Raw genomic sequence first — 23,375 nt, forward strand, 5'->3', positions numbered from 1 at the left:
ACACAAATATCTCATATTCTTTGTAATCTGGATAAGGCCACTTTTTTTAATATATTAGTTCGATCAATGCATTAATATGACAAAAAATTATAAATAAATTACAATAAATTTACACAAAATATGATAAATAACTGCACCCCAAAAAAACTCGAACCCCGTGACGTCTTGCAGATTAATAGTTTAAGGTCCCATTTATTCGTGTGATTAGGTATGATAAAATTGTATATCATGCATAATCACACGTTTGGTTTGCATTAGGGATAATTTCACTTTTCATATCCAAAGTATACCCTTTTTTCAGTTTTAGTACACAAATTTTTAATCATCAGACTTGGTACTCAAAATTTTTAATTTTCATCCACCTGAGTACCATCTGTTAAGTTGACTGTTAAAAAAAACGGTCATCCAATTTTGAAGGGAAAATTAGGCAAGAATTTGTCTATATAAGGACATGTTCGACTTTCATTTTACACACAAAAATTTATTTATTTTGATTCATTTTGATTTTAATCATAATTGAGGACAATAATGTTTTTAAAAAAAATCATATTTAATCCAATTTCTATAAAATAAAAGCAATTTTATTGAAAAAAAGCAATTTTTTTTTCCTTTTTTCTTTTTGGTTTCTTTTTTATGACTAATGAAATAGAAGGTTTTGATAAATTTATAGATAAAATTCTCTATCCAAAAATAATAATTAAAATGTATTTTTTATGTTGTATACGAACAACGGTATAATATATAAAAGTATGGGTATGCAATTTTATTTGACTCAAAAGTACATTAATACCCTTTGAGTGGCTTATTCGATTTTTTTCTATTTATTTTTTCGCATACAATGCGAGTGGCCATATGTTTAAATGAAAGACTCTATTAGTTTTCTTAAATTATTACTAGGCAATTATTTTTACATTACTCCATCTTTAGCATGCGTTTTTATTTTTATAATGATTTAAATTAGAAGAAAATGCTTGAATTGCTATTCCCATAATGGTTTGAATTAGTATTCTTTTTTTTGTATATATAGAAATTGGGTTATATATATATATATATATATATATTATATTATTATCCTCAATTATAAAAGGGTAAAATACACTTGTCTCTGAACTATTTTTGATGTAATATTTACCCCTTTAAATTAATAAATATGATACTTACCCCTAAAATTTAATTTTTGAACAGTATTACCCTTATATTATATATATATATGTGTATATATTTAATTCAAAGAAAAATTTTTTCAACAATTTTTCATTTTCACTTTAATTAAAATTTTCTTATTTGGAAAAGTATCTTTTAATTATAATAAAATAAAATATAATTAGTGAATTAAATTGTTCTAATTTTATTATATTTTATAGACTCAAATTTAAACAATGAATGAGTACAACAACTACACAAAAAAAATTATAAAAAGTTTTTATTAATTTGGTTACAAAATAAAGTTATTAACTATTTATTATTTTAGACAAAAATAAGTACTTATGCATCAATTTTTTAATATATTTTCTATAAAAAAAGAAATAGAGTTAGATACACTTTGCACCCCTGAACTATGCATTTTGTCTCATTTACACCTCTAAAGTATGAAAGGTAATAAAAACACCCCTGACAAAATAATTTGACATTAATAAGACAAAAATGCCCTTCTCACTTATCCCTATACTATTTTGTTCTACTTCCTAAAATCTATTTTATTAAAATATCTCCCTAAACTATTTTTAGTAACTTAAAATTTTACTCATATTCTATTTTAAAAATAATATTATTTATAATTTTTTATAAATTATGAAGCACCAAAAATAATATTCTCAATATAAGAGAATATATTTTACAAAGTAAATAAATTATGGTAAAAAGTATATGTAAATATGTGTAAAATACATAATGCATATAATATTATAGAAAAAGTATGTTGTATAACTTATGAATTTTCATTCAATTATATTTCAACATAATAAAAATATACCATATCATTACTTAAAAAATATACAATACTATATATTATTTATATTATAAATTTTCATATTTTACAGTATATATATTCGATATAATATTTTATTTCTAAAAAAAGTTCAATATATATAACAATACTGGCAAAACTTATATAAATTTTTTATTAGTTGAGTAAAAAATATAAGAATTATAAATTTATGGAGTTTATATATCTTCTAATTAAAAAAATTATAATAATTTAGATTATATTTAGGAGAATAATTGTAATAGCGATCTTTTAGGGGTGTAAATAATAAGGGGTCATTTTGTTACATTTTATAGTTCAGGGTGTAAATAGACTTTATGGATAGTTTAGGAGTGCAAAATGTATTTAACCAAAAAAATATGATAAAATATATTTATTTATTTCAAATATTGAACTCTTGATTAAGCATATATATATATTTGCCAATTTTTTTTAAAAAGCATATATGAGTTTAATTTAAATATTCCACAAGGATTATTACTTTAAATATATGGAGTTTACTTCATATATATATATATATATATATTCCACAAGGATTATTGCTTTAGAAATTATATTTCAATAAATATTGAGACATTTTTTTATTTTTTATAATTATTCAGAAGCTACAATATAAAATAAAAATAACTTAAAAAACAATATCCGTAATGATTTTTTTACATTTAATCATATTTTGTGATCCCTTCAACTAAATACTATATTATATTATCACAAATTATATCACACGTACAATACGTCAAATTAAATGCTATATAATGAATAATAAAATTAATTATCAATTCATTTTTTATCTCATCAAATTCCATTATATCTAATCTTATCACGCGAACCAAACGAGACCTAATCAAATACATATAGTTATCAGTCTATATCATCTATATTGAATAGTACACTTAGAATCCAACATAATAAAGATAAAATGGATTCAAGTCAAACTTCTACTATTAAATGACATCATGTCCTCTTGCATCATAATTGCATTTATTTAAATAAAAATAGTTATATATATATATATACATACATGAACAACAACCATGGTTGAATTATAAAATCTTATAAAAAAAGCAAATTAAATATTTCTTATTTTTAATAATTATAGGAGATATGATAAAAAAATCATTGATAAATATTCATATTTAAATATAAAAGTAAATTACATCGACGCTGCTTAACAAGAAGGTTAACCAGTGGTGTTAGTGTAAATATCTATGTCAAATTTTATTAATAAATAAAAAATATACTTATAATTTTACAAAGAGTATACTGTATTTTTATAATTAAACCTAATTTCATAGAATGTCAATATACCTAAATATATAATATAATAAAATTATATATTGAAGAATCAACATATTCAATATAATTTACTCCTAAATATAATACAGGGAAAAGTATTATTTTAGTCTGCTAAGTATACCTAATTTTAATTTTTAGTCCAATAACTATGTCCATTTTTGTTTAGGTCCAATAACTTATGAAATTGCTTATTTTTAGTCCTTTGGTAGATTTTCGGACAATTTTATCCCTATGCAACATTTGAAAGGCAGTTTTAGGCGGTATGCACTTATAGGGTAAAATTATCCGAAAATATGTCAGGGGACTAAAAGTAAGCAATTTCGTAAGTTACTGACCTAAACAAAACTAGACATAGTTATTGGATTAAAATTAAAATTAGGCATACTTAGCGGACTAAAATAATAATTTTTCCTATAATATATAAAAATATATACTAAAGGTGTGTAGCCACCAACTTTGAACTTCAATTAGGCCTATTCATGCTTGTCTTTGTACCGTACCTACATAAAGTTTCGATTATTAATTCAACGAATCACAATATAAGCTGGGTACAAATTCAACATAAATTCCGATTATTAAATTAAATTTTCTGACAATTATCATATAGGATACCGTTACTATATATTAATTCAACGAATCACAATATAAGCTGGGTACAAATTCAACATAAATTCCGATTATTAAATTAAATTTTCCGACAATTATCATATTGGATACCGTTACTATATATTAATTCAACAATTCACAGCAAAAGGGTCCGAATTCAATTGGACCACATCAAATTTCGGCACAAGGTTTTAAATGCCAATTATTGTTATTATTACCTTCCCCGGAAATTACTATACAAAATTTGTGATATTTATCCATCTTTTGGTTGACTAAAAACGGATTCTTATTATTTTATTTTTTTCACAAGTAGTTTATTGCATTATTGAATAGATATTACTTTATTATATTATACCAATAATTTTAGATTAAAAAATATGTATATATGTTTGAAAGAAAGAAATAAAAAAAATATAGAGAATTATTGCAAAAAAACATTTATATTTTATTTTCACTCTATAGCATATGTAAGATAAGTTACAATACGTTTCTCTTGAAATTTGACATAATTACAAATACTTTCGCTGTATTTGAAAAATTATTAGTATCTTTCCGATTTTAATGGTTGTCTAACAATTAACCCAATTTATTAGTCTCAATTAGGCTTTCATCTATTTTTGTGGTGAATCGTCCACAATGCTCTTGTAGATTATGAATTATAATTTTATTTATTTCTAAAATTTTTTTATTTTTTTAATGGACTAAGTGAATGCTTTTTTTTTTTATAATTTTTTCAAAAATTTTCATCCATCTCGTTTGATTTTTTTTCTAAAAAAAATACAACAATAGCAAAGTTGACAATTTCAGATATCCATTCAAGAATTACATAATTTCGTCAAATATTATGGGGTATTTGTAATTTTTTAAACAACAAGAAAATATTTATAATTATATCAAACTTTATAAAAGTTTATTGTAATTTACTCGTAAATATATATATATATATATATATATTGTTGTAGTAGTGATATAAGTTTTATATAAATAATTACTATATACTTAGAAGATAATATTAATTTGAAATAGAGAATATATTAAATACTTGATAACGACTTATTCAAAGAAATGAGTGAGATCTTCTCTATGTGTCACTCATTTATTTAAATAAGTCTTTATCAAGTATTTAATAAATAAAATATTTAAAAAATTATTTAATAAATAAGACAAGGGTAAAATATATTTCACCCTCATGAATTATTTCTGATGAAATATTTATTTTTTAATTAATAAATATAATATTTATTTTTTATAATTAAATTTGAATTATATTGTCCTTATATTATATATATAATTAAAAAAAATCCTAACAATTTTACTTTTTAAGGTTAATTAAAAAATATATCTTTTAATTATAATTAACTAATAAATAATTAATAAATTAAATAATTTGAATTTTATTATATTTTACAGATGCAAAGTTAAGAATGGATGAGTATACACAAAAAAATTTTACGAAAAGATTTTATTAATTTGATAATAAGATTAAGTTATTAATTATATATTCTTTTAAATAAAAAAATATAATAAAATATTAATATTTATTTATTTTTTTAATATAAATATTTAACTTTTGGTTAAGCATATATATATTTGTCAATTTTTGTTAAAAAGTATATATGAATTGTTGGTTATATTATATTTACAGCGTATCTACTGTATATATTAATTTATACTCTATTTTAATTTAAACTCTTCCCTTATCAAAAACTTAATTAAAAAATAATTTAGTAATGATTTAAGGTGCAAAACGTTAAAATATATTGAGAATAAAATACTTATTCAAAACATGTTACATCAGGGTAAATTATACGTACACCGGAAGAAATACAATATTTTTTTATAATTAATTACTGTGGTTAAAAATAAAAAAATAGTAATTAATCAAAATAAGCTACAACTAGTAAATCGCGATGAATAAAAATTAATCATACTTAAAACTTAAGCTTGTAGATCCGTTTTGATTGGCCGCAATAAATAATATTAATTTTTCATGATTTTTTAAATCATAAGAATTTATAGTGTCGAGAATAAAATATTTCTTGCAATATTACGTGGAATTCGAACGCAAAACCTTTGTCTAATAAAAGAGTTTTGAATTCTCAACCTTACGTCTGAGGGAAGGCAAAGAACTCATTGGCCAAGTAGGTGAATAGTTGCTATGACTTATGTTACAGTTATTGTGAAATGGGCAAAAGAGCAGTTGTGTAATAAATTATGTTTTAATTATAAAGGATGTCAGACTACGGATTTTTAGTAAAAATCTTTCTTGCTCTGTTAGCTCTAGTGCACTTTATAAATTATGGCGTATCCCTTGGCCTGTTGAGGGATAACATATCATACGAGCACTGTTGTATTATACATCCTTTTCCCATTTATGAAAGTTACCTTTCCCAAAAAAAAAATAAATTGTGTTTTAACTTGACAAAAATATGCATTATGTTTGTTTTTATTTTTAACTTGTTTTGGGTGTTTTGTCGAGACAGAGAGAGAAAAACAAAGATAAATAAGTGTAAGTTAGAGGTAATGCGTATGTTTGAATTTGTTTTTGGTGATAATATAAAATAAGTATGGAATGTTTGATGTTGGTTAGTGGGAGACAACAAGTATCTTTCATTGTCAAATCATGTTTCTTTTATATATATATATATATATATATATATGTATGATATGCATATAATTTATTTAGTTGTGAGTGGATTAAAATAAATAGTATTTTCTAATTATATATGTACGGAAATGAAAAAAATATAATTTATATAAATATACTTTTATAAATAATTATATACACTCTAGTAATGGATTAACAATATTTTTGTCAGATATTTTATTCGAGGTGATAAATTTAAATACATTATTCAAATAATATAATATATGAATTAACCGCGTAAAGTTGATATATTATTTTGTGTTTTTTGAAATTTTTTAATTATTCCAATAATGTAGAAAAATATTACGTATAAAATAATAAGTGGTTAAAATGAAATATATTTGTATTTAAAAATAAAAAATACAAACCTCACCGGAAAAAATATTATACAGAGGATGAGAGATGTCGTTCTTTTGCAAAGAGAAATGCTGAAATGAAAAAAAACTATCTCATAGCAGCTATTTTTGTTGGGCTTTAGGAAATAAAATTAACTAAAACAGTTGAAAACAAGTCTAAAAACTACAAAATAAGTTGACCCAAACACACAAATGTTGCGATGGGCCAAAAACGAAGACAAACATAATGATAAAATTTTAAATAGGATAAATTACGATGAATTCTTTTGAAATTTGATATAATTATAATTATTCATCATTGTTCAGAAAAATATCAATACCCCTTTAATTTTACATACAGTGGTCCGACAACTAATTCAATTTGTTAATTTCTGTTAAACTTTCATCAATTTTTTATAATGGACTGACCAAAATATCCTTATAGATTATAAATTAAATTTTACTTAAATTGACAATTCCAAACTGTCATCCAAAATTTAGTACTTACAGTTTCTGGAGAGTATATACATCAGACCACCAAAAAAAAAGAAAAAAAAAAAAAAAAGCGCGCTGATCGACCGCTTGACAAGAAGAAGACGATGACCGCGGCGGTGCCGCAAAATATTTACCTCACAAGAGGAATAAGCAGGTACTCTGCATAAAAGAGCTGCATAGCAGAAGATGAGGTTACAAATTCACTATACATCGACAAGTCAAATAAGAAAGATCGATCAACGATCAACGATCAACGATCAACGATCAACGATCAACGATCAAACGTGACAAAATACAGGGCCGAAAAATAAATAAAGTGACTAGAGGAGCGGGAAATCGACAGTTGATCGAAGCAAAGTTTCCGATGATATATCCACAAATACACATTTAGACGATGCAAAGTGAATTACCTTCCATATGAACATGTAAAAGGACGTTACTGAAGCCTTGTTCTTGAAATCGATGGATTTCGCACGACTCCACAGCAATGAGCCCAGCACGGCGTGACCGATGACCTAAACGAGCGCAAGAGAACACGATGAGTAGCTGGCCATTTGCGATGTTTTACATCAAAACAAATAAATTGTCAACAAATTTAACCTTTCCAGTTATCCGTTTTCACCATTCTAGTGGCCGTTAAGATTGGATTCTGTGAATAAGTTCGAGATCATGGATTCAAATCTTAATGAATGATGTCTGGATGTTTCTCACTTTATTTGAATTATAGTAATTTATTTAATTTTTCTTTTTCCCATTGATGTATGATCTAACTCATGTATTACTTAGTTTATTGAGATATTGATATAATTGTATAATCATCGCTTATTAATAATGATATTTCTTAATATGTGTACAACGAGCTCCCATGAAGTTACGGACTATACGTATGGTAAAAGCATTAAAAAAGCGTAAATTACAATGAAGTCCTCTAAAGTTTAGAATAATTAAGAATACCCTCTCGTTGTTTGAAAAATCATGATGTTTGATAAAATTGTATAATCATTGAATGGAGGTCTGGAATTGTCAACTTTGTTGTTGTTGTATTTTCTTTTCTTTTTTAAACAAAATTATAAAAAATAAGATGAGGTGAATGGAAAAAGTTAAAAATTTATCCACTAAGTTAGTGAAAATTTTCAAAAAATAAGTAAAACTATAATTCAGTCCAAAAGAATATTTTGGTCAGTTCATCACAAAAAATGGAAGGAAAAATAATGGATTGTGCTAATTGTTAGTCGGCCGTTAAAATCTTGATACTTTTTCAAACAACAAGGGGGTATATGTAATTATGCCAAACCTCATGGGAGCTCGTTGTAATTTACCCTTAAAAAGATCAGTGTAGTTAAAAATATAGCATGACTATGCCTTTTCGTATAAAAACCTACTACAAACATCGTAAATTCAAACACATTATCATTTTATCACGTCTTTTTGTATAAAAAAAACTATCACAAAAATCCTTACTATTTTACTAGCGTTAGACAAGTCCAATGTATGTGTAGGAAGTGTGGGGTACGATGTTTGTTTAGAAGAATATTTTGTTAATAGTTTCGGACATGTTTTTAACACGTATACTAGAGTATACTACTCTATCGAGATATCCAATATGACTATGGCATCCAATCAAAAAGCAATACTAATACGAACAAGAAGTCGAGGAATAGTTGTGTCTTACTATAGTCCACTTGCTCCAAATGCAAGAAGACGTTGCTCCGACTAACAAAGCAACAGCATATGCCATTTCAAGAAGTGCAATGCAGATCCAGAAGACCTGCCCGAGATCGTTTGAACAAAATCAGCTTGGAAAAATTAACTGCAATATTGTAGAAAATGCTTGTTCAAGAGTTGCAATAATTATTAGCTGATGACTAAGTTACAAACCTTCTCTTGGCCCAATCGGACCGTAAAAGATTGGATCCCGTATATCTTGTCCCCGACAATATCAGGTATGTCCTAAAAACATGAAAATATCAAAGTCAGAATAGCAATTTTTTTCTGAGATTTTAATCCAGCAGTGATTTTGGGTAGAAGATGGTAATCTCGGAAGCCGCAAGGATTATTACCTTAAACAATGCAATGACAACTGAGAAGAAGCTCATGAATGCAGTCGCAAAAATCACTGGCTTCGTGAGAACAGCTGGTCGCCCATACACATACATCTAAAAATGGCGAAATGCGTTAGTGTTTTGCAAGAAATTGTTTCACATAACTGTTCATGTTGGCCCTAAAGCCGGCAGACGAGAATTACATGCGCCTTATAGTGTGTACTTTTTCAGGAAAACAAAGAGGCTATTCTAGAAAAGATGTCCGACAGTATTTCATGTGAACTCTAAAACAAATGTATCGTCGTTTATGCATGTTTGGCCTCTTAAAGTATTTTCCATTGCCGTTATGAGAAATAAAACGAAACCATAACCAGAGCTACAGATCTGTTCACGATTGTACCTATGTATGTGTTAAACGATCGATAATGACCCCTAAATTTTATGATCAGAACCACTTACACACACTAGTAATCTTTTTACAAGAAAACAATACTGTATGGAAAATAAACTGTAAAGGAAACAATGTAACTTTGGTCCTTCACCTTCGATTGGATTAACACGAAAAATGTGATAAGAAACTCTGATTGTACCGGACAAAAAGCATAGACAATATATAATTTCGTAAGATTAGTCCCCATTATCAGTCAGCGAGATTTTGCATATTAAGAGAAGAAACGACTACTTAAAGAATTAACACCTGGACGTGCAAATAAAATGCAATTTGTACAATCACTGCTCGCACCGCCAAGATGCACATCGCTGCAACTACAGCAAATCTCTTCCATCTCAAAAGTGGTACCTGCACATTGTTGGACGATGTAAACAATCAACCGATACTTAATATCAAAGAGAAGTTCTACGGTCAGCTCACGTTAATGGAATATGCAGTTCCAAGTATGAAGCTGATGAATAGAGCCCAAAATAACGGCCATGAACCAACGACCCATCCGAGCCAAAAGCTCTGCAGATATAAAAACAAGAGTTCTTTGCTGAGCAAATGTTTGCGAATAAATTCAAACCAATTAGATAACATATTATATGCAAACTACACGAAATTGTTCTTGCCCACCAAGATTGCGAAGGATGAGACGATCATCTTGCCCGTTGCAACTGAATATTCCCCAGATGCCAATGGAAGATAAGGTTTGTTTACCTGAGAAGGATATGATGTCGAAGTTTTTATCTACGCGTGGGAAAATGTAACTAATCATTGATCGAATAGTGAAACATGTTCTTCACACACTTGAGAAACAAACACATACTTGTTATCAGAGGTTTTCCCCCTAAACAGCACATGATGAAATCACTAAAACCTATTGTTATCAAGACGGCCTAGTCAAAATCCTCGATCAGCACTTAGACAACATAAAACCTTTCTTAGTTTTCACAAACACACATGGTTGCAGGAAAAACACATTTGGAAGATAACCTTGTCTATTTCAATGTCCGACAGTTGATTCAAACCAACAATGTATATATTCATCAACAGGGCAGCACCAATTGCCTGCAAGAAATAGGGCCTGGCTAAGTTTAGCATCAATCAAGTTCACAATTTTAAGATTCTAACTTACGACAACTTTGCCACACCTCTAGGACCCCAGTGAAAAATAACGGGGAAAAATCTGAGAGCTTCTCAACTGCAAGGAGAGAAACTGAGATTATGCTCAATGCCTGCTCACGGAAATAGATCGTAAGTTCTCCTACATATGAATGCACATCATATATCCAAAGACGCAAGCAGCAGTGTGCTCAAACATATAAAACAAGAATGCTGAACCTAACTGTTCCTATAACAGTATGAGGCCGCGAAAACCTGTAGAAGGCGTCTGCGGCCTGTTGCACTGATCTCCAAGGTGTCTTGGGAGGTTCAGATTCAAGCGAATGTCCAGAAGCTGAATTCACTATGTACTTCAAATCATGCCTTGGATTTAATGTAATACTTCTTTTGACATGCTGTAGCCTCAAATTCTGCCTCTGTTCTTGCAATCTCACACTACAGAGTCTTTCTACATTCTTGAAAGCTTTGCATCTTAAGACATGAGCTGCTACATACGAACCCATTATCAAGAAATAGATTTTGAGAGATCATTTCCCCACAAAAACAAACAAACATAAGAAGGGTTTCTCCTTAGATCAAAACACAAAGTACTTAAAAGACATATATTAAAAAAAACACACACACACACATTAACGAATTCAATAAACAGAAGCAAAGTGAAATCTTTTGGGAAAAAACAAAGGAGCCCTTGTGCCATTAAAGACTAATATATCAGAATTAACCCAGAATCAGACTAAAAGTACATAAAAAATCTACACCACCCATACCCCCCCCACCCCCCACCCCCCACCCAAAGAAGCAGAGGAAAGAATTTACACGCATACCAGAGGGAGATGAGCACAACTGAGCAGTAGATGGAACTGAAAGTGGGGATAAAGGTCTGTGAAAAGACACAGTTAGCAAAGACTCCATCTTTTTTCTTGAATTTGTACTCTGCAGCAACTACAAAACACCTCCTACACCTATCTTTACAACTGATAGTAATCTCTCTCTGAGAGAAGAGGGGATTAGTGAGAAAAGGGCTGCATCTGCATGTTCAACACGTGGGCAGGACCAACTGCTTCAATAACCCACGTGAAGAAAGTGAATCAAAGCCCCACTGCCAGAGCACTCTCACTACCCCAGTTCGTAAATCAGTACCAATTATCTATACTATTATTAAAAAATCCTTTCCTCGTACTAATGTTTTATTTCTTCAATTTATCCTTTAAATTATTTTACTTTTTTTAAGAAATTATCCGTAATAATAATTTAAACATTTTTTAATTAATTCTTTTTTCCTTTCAACCACGGCTCCATATCTCTCAATGCATACGTTATATTTTTTTCGTCTCTCACATTCCACTACATTTATTTCTTATCATATATTTCTTTTTTTCTTCTCACCTTAAACTATGTATTATACTTTTCACAATTTATTTTCTTATTTATACTATGATTTTTTTTATATGTTCATAGGGACGGCGTGCAACAATAACTAATATAACAAGTAAAATATACTTTATTAGTACACGATTTACAAATAATAATAAATTACATTATAAATATATAATATTTATTTTTTAATTAATTTAATTTGATTGAAATAATTTGAATAAGAATTTTTTCAAATTGAAGCTACTACCATTATAACTGAAAGGCCAAATTTTTGGTATTATATGTAAGTTACAAAGTTATTCTAAAGTAATATTAATGATCAAAGTGGGATACTGATATTAAAAATAAAATAGGTTAAATATAATTTACTCATGTAATATGTAAATGAGCAAATACCTCTTTATAAAAAAAGAATTAAAAAATTACCTTTTGTATTTCAAAATATAGCAATGTACCCTCTCACAGTAGTTTAGAAAGATGAGTAATTTGCTTTATTTTCTAAATTACAGGAAATAATCTATTATTTTATTTTTTATGAGAAACCTTTTTGCTCAATTCTCATATACTAACATAAATTCTTTTCCGAAAATTAAAAACCAGAGAAACAGCCTCAATTTTGTAGGCAGAAGCCGTTTTTGGAGTGTGCAAAGAAAGGTCTTTGTCGGGTCCCCCGACAGGGCCCCAACTATTAAATACACGTCGCTGTTCGTCGTGTTGGAATAGAACTACAAAGATTATATTATATCTGGTAAAATCATACTTAAATATATTATTTAAATACCATTGTAATAACAATTATATCAAATGCAACCAAAACATTACAAAATCGGTACCAAGTTTTTTTTCTCATGTCACTAATTTTGTAACTACTCCCAACTGTTACAAATTATAATGACTTGGCATATTTTGAAACACCTCGTTTAATCGCAATAGGCCTTTCCGTTAAAAAAAAAACCATTATAAAAAGAAATACACTTCAAATTGATAGAAAAAAATATTTTAAAAACTGTTCCAATAAAATAATTTTTTTGTAGTGCAAACCTACCCCAAACAGGGCGGATCGGGGCCCAGAAAAATTGCCGACTCTAGCTCCAATCAAAGTCCAACTCTTTACGCACAACACTTGTCCTCTACCATCAGGTATTCGTAATGTTACAAGTGCATATCCATCCTTAGAAAAATTGATTACTAAAAAAAAAAAACATAGCTCACTAGATTTCTTTTAATTGTCATACTCAAAGAATATCGGCTGGTGTAACAACTAACGACATGAATCATCAAGTATAACAAATGGAAAAGAACGACACGAATCACCAAACATGATAAAGGGAAAGAACCAAAAACATTGTAAAGCATACACACATTTCTCACTAATCTTTTCTGTTGTGTTTCTCCCAAGTTTCAACTTACAGAAACTGAAGCACAACACACAAAACATGATGTAACTAAGCTATATATATATATATATCATACCCTACAATTCTACCAAGTCTAGCAGCCTAGAGAGAGCTATTAGCTCGAGTGTTCCCATGAGCGCTACACGGAAAGTAGAAATTTATGTACCATTTTTGATCGTGCACATGGGCTGTTACAGCAGCGCAGGTAGAGCATTTCCAGAATGTAGAAACGGTCTCTAAGTAAAATGGTTGCTCTGGACGGTGTCAATTTCTTGAATTCAAAAGAATGGCTTTTCACATAGAAATTCCCAAATTGTTGTCATTCTTGCTCATACAACAGAGCTTGCTAACGATAGTTCGTGAATCTCACTGAGCATCCACTCTTCTCCAGTTTGACCTCCAAGAACTATAGCTCTTGTCCCACCAACAATGCATGTACTGTGTCCCCATGCAAATCTTGGAGGTCGCCCAGGTACATTTAGGATCCTCCACGTTGGCTTCTCTTCAGTGGGATCAAGTATGTAGAGCTGGGAAGCAGAGTGAAGGCCAGCCACAGAGCCACCAAAAACAAGGATTCTGCCACCAGGAAGACTCACTGCCACATGATCGAGTCGAGGAGGAGGAGCCATGCCGCCAGGATTTCCTGCACCGGGCATCCCACTTCCCGTAACACATCTCCAACCGGGTTCCTCCTCACTCAGATCCATGGTGAAAACATCGCTAGAACGGAACCGTAAAGGACCACTTTTGGCAAGACCTCCAAACATCAAAATTTTCCTTCCACCATAAACGGATAATGTGTGCCCCAAACGCGAAGGCGGAGTCCACGCAACAGGTATCTCTCGCCACACAGGTTTCTCCATAGACAGATCAAGCAAGAAGGTGTCACTCAAAAGCACTCCAGAATCTGCACAACCACCAGAGACTATAAGCTTAGTGCCATCAAGAGTGCATGAGCTATGCCAAGATCTAGGAAGTGGTGGAGCCAAGCTGGAGATTTCTCGCCAAGTAGGATGTTTGGCATCCAAGTCCAACACAAAGACATCATTGAGTAGGCCTTGTCTCCCGCAACCCCCAAACAGGACAAGATGAGAACCATTGACACAAGAAAGAGTGTGGCCCCAACGGCCAGGAGGTGGAGAGCTCACTTTGACATGTTGCCACTCTGGATTAGTTGAGTTCAGGTCCAATACAAAAGTATCGTTCATGGGTTGCATGTTGACACCTTCGCCGCCAAAAAGAACCACACGGTTCCCAACAGCACATGCACTGAAATTGCAGCGAGAGGGTTCAACTGCACCTCCAACTGTTAATTTCCTCCATGCTGCGGCTTCAAGGGTCGTAAGTTCTCTTGCCAATCTACCCCACCCTAATCTTTTAGCACCAGGCACAGTCTCTAGCACCCGAGTTGTTTCACTACCCCAAGCATTTTGACATACCATTAGCCAAAGGTCTTCATTTTTTGTTAGCTCATATAGCCGGCGACAAACAGAGCCAACAGATGCAATATCCCTCGGTGTCAATCGTGAAAGTATCTTGAGAGCAAGAACTTCATCACTTAACTGCATTATTCCACAAACCCCACGGCTGACACTCCTAATCCCGTCTGAAGTTACTCCAATAGGAGAAATATTAAATCTAAACCTATCAGATGCTCTTACAGATTCCTTGGCAGAGGATCCTGGAAGTGGGCCTAGATCAAGATTTGCTTCTTTAAAAACTTGTATGCCAATTACATGTGTTATTGTTTCATCATCACCGTATATTGGGGTCATACGCAACCTATTCATCAGTGGAGATCCATCTTTTCTGAAGTTCAATAACTCCCCCTCAAACTCAATCCCTTCCTCGAGGCATCTTCTTATTTCAGCAACTACTGTCGGATTCACAAGAGGATGTCTTCTCTTGGCAAATGGGCCTCTGCATTGCAAGAAACGGCTGCAGCAATTTAAAAACAATCAAGCATGAGTAGGCTATTATATATGTCACCAGCGATCACATATAACCAACATAAAGCAGCGCCATCCCTTTTGGCGCATCAGTGATAATAGCCGAAGCTCCCTTAGGAAATTGCAGTAATTTATAGATAACAAGGAAAGGAAATAAAATCATCATTTGAACTCCTTTACAATGGTCACCAGGAAAGATAAAATCAGGTACAGCAAGAATATAATTCATCACCAATAACTTGAAGTTGAGATGTGAAATGTTGATTCATGGAATCTCAATTAAGCAGTAGCGAAAGCCTAAATTCCTGCTATGAAAAGATTCACCATTGATGAGAGCTGCCACAGTTGTTGACCGCTCAACTAGAAAAGATACAAGCTTCTAGAAACGTCATTCAAGTTCCAATTTACCCCAATCTCACATCAGTAGACGAACAAGTATCGAAGGATTTGTGTCTTCTTAATTAAGAATTATCATTCCTTACCTTTTTAGCCACAGTTAAGCAAAACAAAATGAGCACAATTCTTCATGCAGTGGACTGAGCTTTATCCTTCGTTCAGTGATACCCCTGATCCTTAACATCCTTAACCTTCTAATGAAATGTATAAAGAAAAACTAAATCTATAAGGAAGAATAACACGTGGAAACAAAGCATTGGACTGACATTATCAGAATAAAGACAGCATCATTTCTGCAACCACTACCTCAAGAAAGAAAGATTACTCTAATTTACAACATAAGACCAAAAGCCGGGCTAGCTTAAGCTATAGGCAAAGGAGGACTTTTATATGACACTTGCTACTTGCGTTGAGAAACATTTAAACTGAATCCAATTAAATAAAACATAACCTCCTACGGCACCTTAATACATTACCACCAAAAATTAAGTTAAAGCATATAAAATAAAAAACAACCAGCAAAACTTTGATCGCAAAGTTGCTATCTGTAAAAAGGATAGAAATTCTTCTCAAATCAAAATCTCATATATTAGGCCATAGAAAAAAAAAACGAACTTTTATCCAAAAATAGCCTGAGTGTTAGAAGGTAACTCATCCACGAGTAGCAAAAGCGAACTATCAATATATGCCAGATTCTGCAAAATGTATATGAAAACAGTACTAACATATCAAAAGGTACTAGCTTGTCCTAACAAAGCTGCTTTAACTGGGACATCTACTGCAAGTAGGACATGTACTGTGGCTGTTTGTTGAAGAAACGTCACAGGAGAAAACCACCACCAAAGTATTAAATTTAAATTATTTACAAATATATAGAGTGGCTTTTCTTAATCGAGGAACTTATGACAGAAAAACAATGATAATGTACCGGGAATTAAAACAGTACCATTATTGTCCAATATACAGCTAGAGTACTTCCCCTACATAACACCTACCTTCAACTTAAACTGGTTTCTACTTGTTTTTTGGATTGACAGAAAACACATGACGAGACATGGAGTACATATCAGTTCTGGGAGAATGGCAACTCTTCTCCAACTCCCTTTTGTTCTCCTATGTTACTAGTTTTGACTTAATCAAATATTTCTTGTGGCACAAACTAATACTTTCTCGATTCACTCATTGCCCAATTGCAATATAAAAATAAGTGGAACTCTACCTGTGTGCAACTGCTGCTGCTATAACCACCTCGCAAGCCAGTGAAAATATGTGAGATGTGAGACTGACAAGGCATCTTAATGTGCTTTCTTAATTCTTGAACAAAGTCAAACAAGAATCTGAGAACTTTTTTTCTTTATCGTTTGTAAATTTCTGAAAAATAAATTAAAATAATCCGATTTATTCAAGAAAATCTCTGTTGTGAATGATCACCACTTCTTTTAACCACAATGGAAACCATAAACAACTTCAGGTAATAAAGAAAAAAGGCATGATACATATAGCGAGGAGTTCTGATAAAATCTATTATGTTAATTTTAGGCATTCCAAGATCAATTAGTCAATGATTTACAAACTAACACATAATTCATATTAGAAAATGAGTCTAGCAACACTCCCTTAAAAATAGTATATCAAGAATATAATGCAGCAACTGCTTTAGGAATTGCATCAACCATTATCCGCAGAAACTGGAAAAAATTTAAACAGCAACCCTGATAATGTCAGTCTCAGTCAACTTTCTAGGGTGCCTAGATAATTATCTTCAGATATGAGGAAATCAAGTAAAATGAGATGCATTCCATATGTTTCTAATGCTTGAGTTTCACTCAATTAAAGCCATATAAAAACTGAAATTTGTCAGCTACCATGATAGACGTATGAAAGTCAGTTCATTAAAAGCATGCATGTAATAAGATTTCCTTCACTTGTTCTCCATTGTAACCAAAGAAAAAAACTTGAAGCGTGTATATAGGCCTACACACTGCAGTGCAACAATGACTTTACAATTACAAGAACTTCAGAAAGCTGCTCTTATGTCAAGTATTTTTCTTAACCATATGCTGCAAGCCATAAGCACTAAACAGAAAAGCACTACTAGGATATATGAGAGCTGTTTATGGCAAAACTATGATAACATGAAGGAAAACTCAGTCTCAAACTTTTAAATATCTAATGTGGCCAAACCTCAGCATAAATGACTTGGTCGCAAACACATTTCCTGAAGTCAAGAGAAACTGTATACATTTTCTTCAGATCTTCAACCCTTATCTTGCACTGATTAACATTAGCTCGTGATGTTTCTATGGAAGAAAAAAGAAGGATCAGTGCCCCTGTCCTAAATTGAATTACTTTATATCCTACAATTTCCACAAACAATAATGCCCCGCCAACATAGTTAGGAAATTAAAATTCAGAAACATAAGAGAAAGGCCCACTTTCAATTCAATTCTGACTCAAAGTTCCATGCCAATTCGAAACAAGGCAATTGCTGGGGAGGATACGACAACCCATGTTTCCTATTTACAGTTTACAATTGTATTTCTTAATTAGTACGAAATCAGGTTTGAAGCGCACTTTCTACGCTAAACCCAAACTGAGGTTTGTTGTTAATCTAGGGTCTACCACTATTCTACACAGCCACCATGCGAACCCACCTGAAGCCAGTTAACTTGGGTAATTGCAAGTCAGGCTCGGTATCACTGCAGTGGTCACGCAGCAGTTTGAGGAGCAAAAAGTATGATTAATAAGGTAAAAGCAAAAAGAGACTCTAAAGTATGAACAGTCTGCGAGAGACAGCATGAGAGTGAAAGAGAATTCAAGATGAGGAAGACTGACAGTAAGATCCTTAGAGCAAAACAGCATGAGATGAGAAAAGGGAAATCCTGATTTCATAATCTTCATTTTCAAATCGTACATATTTGGTCACATGATCAGTTTGGAGGTGGCACCCTCCAACCTAAAAACCCAAACCTAGCAAAGATTGTTACTAGTTGAAATGTCCTCTACCAAGAAGCAAGAGCCATTTTATCTATCAGGTAGTCAGACAAGAAATTGAGGAATGACTAAATTGTAGCTGAATGATTGCCATCCAACAATGGCTTGACCAAAAAGAAGACACGAAATACAGAATAGCATGACCCTGGACTCTGTCAATTCCGCCTATTTTCTTCCATAAACACAATACAAGAAAAGCCGATTTCAATCGCGCATGCTCTAGCCCACGCAATGTCCTATGTCAGATAGTAGAGTCGAGATAATCCATGCAAAAGGTCCCAACCAACCCTCAATTGCCACAAAACCCCAGGATTCTTCAAAACAAATATTTCAACCACAAAAGCCCTTTCGTCCACACATCAAATGGTACAAGATAAAGCAAACAAGAAACGAAGTTGAAGAAAACACTAACCAATTACGTCCAAGAACTTCCTCCGCCCGATACCCAGTAACCATCTCAAACACGGAATTAACGTAAATAATGGGATGGTCCGGCTCCAAAGCATCCGCAACAACAAACCCACACGGCGCGGGTTGCAGCAGCGTGTCCACAGGGAACGGCAGTTGTCCTCCACCACTCTTCCTCAACAAAAACCCTAACCCTTCTCCAACCTCCTCCTCCTCCTCCTCCTCCTCCTCGGCGCCGCTCAGATCAGACTCCGAGTTACTATCCCACTCCATCACACCTCAGTTCCGATAAAACACAGCTCTCTCTCACCCCATAACAAAATCAAACAATACAGCAGCAAATAATTCAGGGGTCTAGGGTTGGCAGAAATTGGGTTTTCAGGGTGGGAAATGAGTGGACGAGATGATGGGTTTAGCGTTTAGGGGGTTAGTTTTAGCAAGAAAAAAACAGAGGGACCAATCTAGAGAGAATGTTCTGCACAACACACCGCCTTCAGGGACAAAATGGGGAAAATGAAAATTGCTGGTATGGTGAATGGTGGTTATATATATATCTTACCTGGACTGAGGAAGATAACGTTACGACGCCTCTTTTCTTTTTTTCTTTTGACTTTTGCAAACATATATCAAAATCACACCTCTCTCTCTCTCTCTCTCTCTCTCTCTCTCTCATTTTTTTCTTTTTTTGGTTGGTCGGAGAGTAAATTTTGTTTCAACATCTCGAGAACACAGAGCTTGTTATTTTACATGAAAAATATATTTTAGGATGGTCGATTTACTATTTTATGTAAGTATTAATTTGGGTCGATAATTTAAATTATTTATCAAATAATTCGAATGTGGTATTTTTTGAGACATAAAAATAAAGAAAATCGCTAGGTTTACTTAGTAGTCCTAACAAAAACCCTTCAATACTTAAATTAGTTCGAGAAATCAGAAGAAATGCGATAAATTGGTGTGCGAGTAATAAAAAGGACGCACCATTACTAGGCATAGTTTGATGTAGGTTGCGCGAAATCAGGATCTTCTGGTCGGATCGTAGAGTTTGGGTCGTCAAATCCTTCTTTCGAACTACCTATAGTGGATCCTGAGAACAAAACAAACGTGAGACTAGCCGAGTAGCCCTCGGCGATGGCCCTCCGATGCTTAAGTTAGAAAAGTGGGGTCGAAAATAGGATAATGAGATCGAATGAGAGCTCAAATATGGAGATAAAATGATATGATGAAAACGTATTTGAATAATCATAAATAAGGCTATTTATAATTGTACGGTACCCTCTACGTATGCGACACGTGGCCCCAATGAAAGCGAGCCACGTCATCCTCTGTAAAAGCCTGCTGCCGCCGCTTCTGTACCTGCACACTGGGCCCCACACGCGCAGTCATAGAATACAGGAAAAGGTGCTGAAAAATATAGGGGTATTTTGGTAATTATATAACTTCCCTTATCATAGTTGGTATTTATAAGGGTAAATGTCCATATTTTTTATATCCACGTAGCATCATCCCTACCTCCCAAGTATAGTCAATGGCCCTAATTCTGGAACGTTGGTCGTGTTGGGTCAGGGCGTAACCGGACCCAAAATGGAGAACTCGCATATCTTGGGACAGGGGGTTATTTTGATCTTTTTTAGTATTGAGTCAGATATATCCCCATTAAATGTATTATTGCTGGTGATGCTCAAATTTAAATAATGTCTCAACAAATTTCAAGATACAAATATTTTGGTTAGGTTTGCTTTTTTACCTTTCATTCTATAATTTGAGATGAAAGGAGAAGTAAATAACACAACTTTGTTGTTTGATTAGTACACAGTAAAATAAAATTATTTAAAAAAGATATATTTGATCATAAAATATCTGATAGACAATACACACATATGTATAGTCATGCACTAGTATAATAAAGGCATTGGTCTCACTTTTATGTCACTTGATGTTTCGATACTTATATAGAGAAAGTGAAAGGAACAAAAAATCTACCATTATTAGTCGTCATGACATGTTGTTACTGTGTGTATATAATTAATAAATTTTATATTTTAAAATTAATAAAAATAAATTGAGAGCTAGTGATTCAAACATACTATACACTTCACGAGTTATAAATCTTTTGTTTTTCAGTCAAATCTTGTCTTTTAAAGTTCCTTTTTACAACGATACAAAGTGATATTTACACTACTCGAAATAGTTAAGTTGGGGGGGGGGGGGGTTAAAATCATTTCTATCCCCCCACCAACCACCAATGTAAATACAATTTTCTAACTAGGGGTAATATAGTAATAAGAAATTACTTAAAAACGTGGGATTTTGATCTCTTATTACTTTTTATGGAAAGAATTCGATTTGCCCTTTGATTGGGCTTTTTTTTCATAAAAAATATATATTATAAATAAAAATAAAATATATAAATTAACACATGATATTTCATTAAAAAATAAATACATTAAGAAAATAAAACTAATTTAAGGGTATTGTCAAAAAAAAAAAAAGAAAATAGTTCCATAATGTCAAAAATTATTAATTTTTGAGCGAAAAATACTTTTTTGTTAAATATTAGTATATATATATATATATAATTCTTACTTGGGTGAAAATTACAGTGAATTTAATCACATTTTGTTTAAACTTGATCCGGGTCAAAATCCACACAATCTCCTTGGTCAAGCGAACTGGTCTTCCAAATGGTTCGAGATCGCTACCTCTCTCAGACTAGTGATTGGGTCCTGATTGTTAGGCTTGCTGGGGTGGCCCTTAGCTAAAACCCTCTGATGCTTAAGTCAGTGTAGTTTTGAGGTCGTGAAAGCAGGTTGCTAATGAGCTGGAGAGCCGAAGTGACCAGAAAGTAAAGAGTGGTAACGTGGGCGACCCCTTAATGCACTGACTATGGAGTATTTATAGAGAAAAACTGGGGGTCTGGTTGGTCCGATGCGCGTCCTCCATTTGTCTAGGGTTGTGAGCCGACCCGGACGAAAATGCGCAAATCCTTCTGGCGAACTTGTAATTTCGTGCCCTTCCAGGGACAAATTGGTCTTTTTCTTAATAAATTAGGGTTTTACCCCATCAAAACTGAATATCTAAAAATATAAAACTAATATCAACATATAATGCATAATTTTCAAGTAGCTCTTTCTTTGGCATTTATTTCCAAAAAGAAAATAAATGAAAATACTTGTTATAATAAAATGTTTTCAAAGAAAATAAAATATCCAAAAGCGTGGATATGATGAATGAAAATTATCAGCGTGGGTTCTGGTGGGGCATTAGCGACTTAAGCATCCTCTTTTCATGCATCACAAGATGGGGAACATAAAGATATTTTCCCAATGATATATAGATAAAAAAAATATATTTTGTAGTATTAATTGATTTTTTTTTATTTAAGTTAAATTTGGATGGTATTGTCTCTGATTACTATCACGGGCCGAGACATATTTTCAGAACCATAAGCCGTTTATTTAAGATAAATTATAGGTAGTTTCATGACTTCTAATCACCATCATAGATCAGGACATTCGTCCAGGCCGTTTACAAAGTTCCTAAAAGTTAGAGTTAAATGCAATTTACCCCTGTAATATTTGAATGAACAAATACCTCTATGTGAAAAACGAATCAGCAAATTACTCTTATGTGTTTGAAAAATCAAGCAAATTACCCCCTATCAGTGCTTTAGATAGGAGGATAATTTGCTTTGTTTCCAAAACACAGGGGGTAATTTGCTATTTTATTTTTCACATAAATTTTTTTGCTTATTTCTCATATCACATAAGGATAAATTGTATTTTCCTGTTAAAAATTATTCAACAACACAAACCGTCACATTGATAAATCGAATTCACAATCATGAATATTAAGATTTTAAAGATTTGATAAAGGTAATCTATTAAATAA

General features: G+C 32.0%; 2 protein-coding genes across 6 annotated transcripts; both read right to left on the minus strand.

Moving 5' to 3' along the window:
* Positions 1–7,307: 7,307 nt before the first annotated feature.
* On the minus strand, positions 7,308–12,080 carry LOC105162836 (homogentisate phytyltransferase 1, chloroplastic). Of its 4 annotated transcripts, none has more exons than XM_011080983.3 (12): positions 11,788–12,080; positions 11,188–11,450; positions 10,993–11,076; positions 10,835–10,909; positions 10,475–10,558; positions 10,277–10,366; positions 10,103–10,204; positions 9,424–9,519; positions 9,242–9,313; positions 9,036–9,131; positions 7,774–7,878; positions 7,308–7,535 (listed from the first exon to the last, which is right to left on the minus strand). In XM_011080983.3, exons 1-12 carry the CDS (start codon positions 11,873–11,875, stop codon positions 7,494–7,496), a joined length of 1,197 nt encoding a protein of 398 aa, XP_011079285.1. In that variant the 5' UTR covers positions 11,876–12,080; the 3' UTR covers positions 7,308–7,493. The 4 variants fall into 4 exon arrangements, with proteins under 4 accessions (XP_011079285.1, XP_011079287.1, XP_088736975.1 ...); XM_011080985.3 differs by having other exon boundaries at positions 11,188–11,447; positions 11,788–12,078; XM_088880849.1 differs by lacking the exon at positions 11,788–12,080 and having other exon boundaries at positions 10,993–11,042; positions 11,219–11,302.
* Positions 12,081–13,633: 1,553 nt separating this feature from the next.
* LOC105162835 (adagio protein 1) lies at positions 13,634–20,050 on the minus strand. 2 transcript variants are annotated; one of them, XM_011080982.3, is made up of 2 exons: positions 19,489–20,050; positions 13,634–15,675 (listed from the first exon to the last, which is right to left on the minus strand). In XM_011080982.3, the coding sequence occupies exons 1-2, from the start codon at positions 19,755–19,757 to the stop codon at positions 14,067–14,069; spliced, it is 1,878 nt and encodes a 625-aa protein (XP_011079284.2). In that variant the 5' UTR covers positions 19,758–20,050; the 3' UTR covers positions 13,634–14,066. The 2 variants fall into 2 exon arrangements, with proteins under 2 accessions (XP_011079284.2, XP_020549437.2); XM_020693778.2 differs by lacking the exon at positions 19,489–20,050 and adding an exon at positions 18,267–18,382.
* Positions 20,051–23,375: the final 3,325 nt, after the last annotated feature.

This window comes from Sesamum indicum, linkage group LG5 (genome assembly GCF_026168435.1).
Source record: "Sesamum indicum cultivar Baizhima isolate 11 linkage group LG5, ASM2616843v1, whole genome shotgun sequence".
In the NCBI taxonomy this organism is placed as follows: Eukaryota; Viridiplantae; Streptophyta; class Magnoliopsida; order Lamiales; family Pedaliaceae; genus Sesamum; species Sesamum indicum.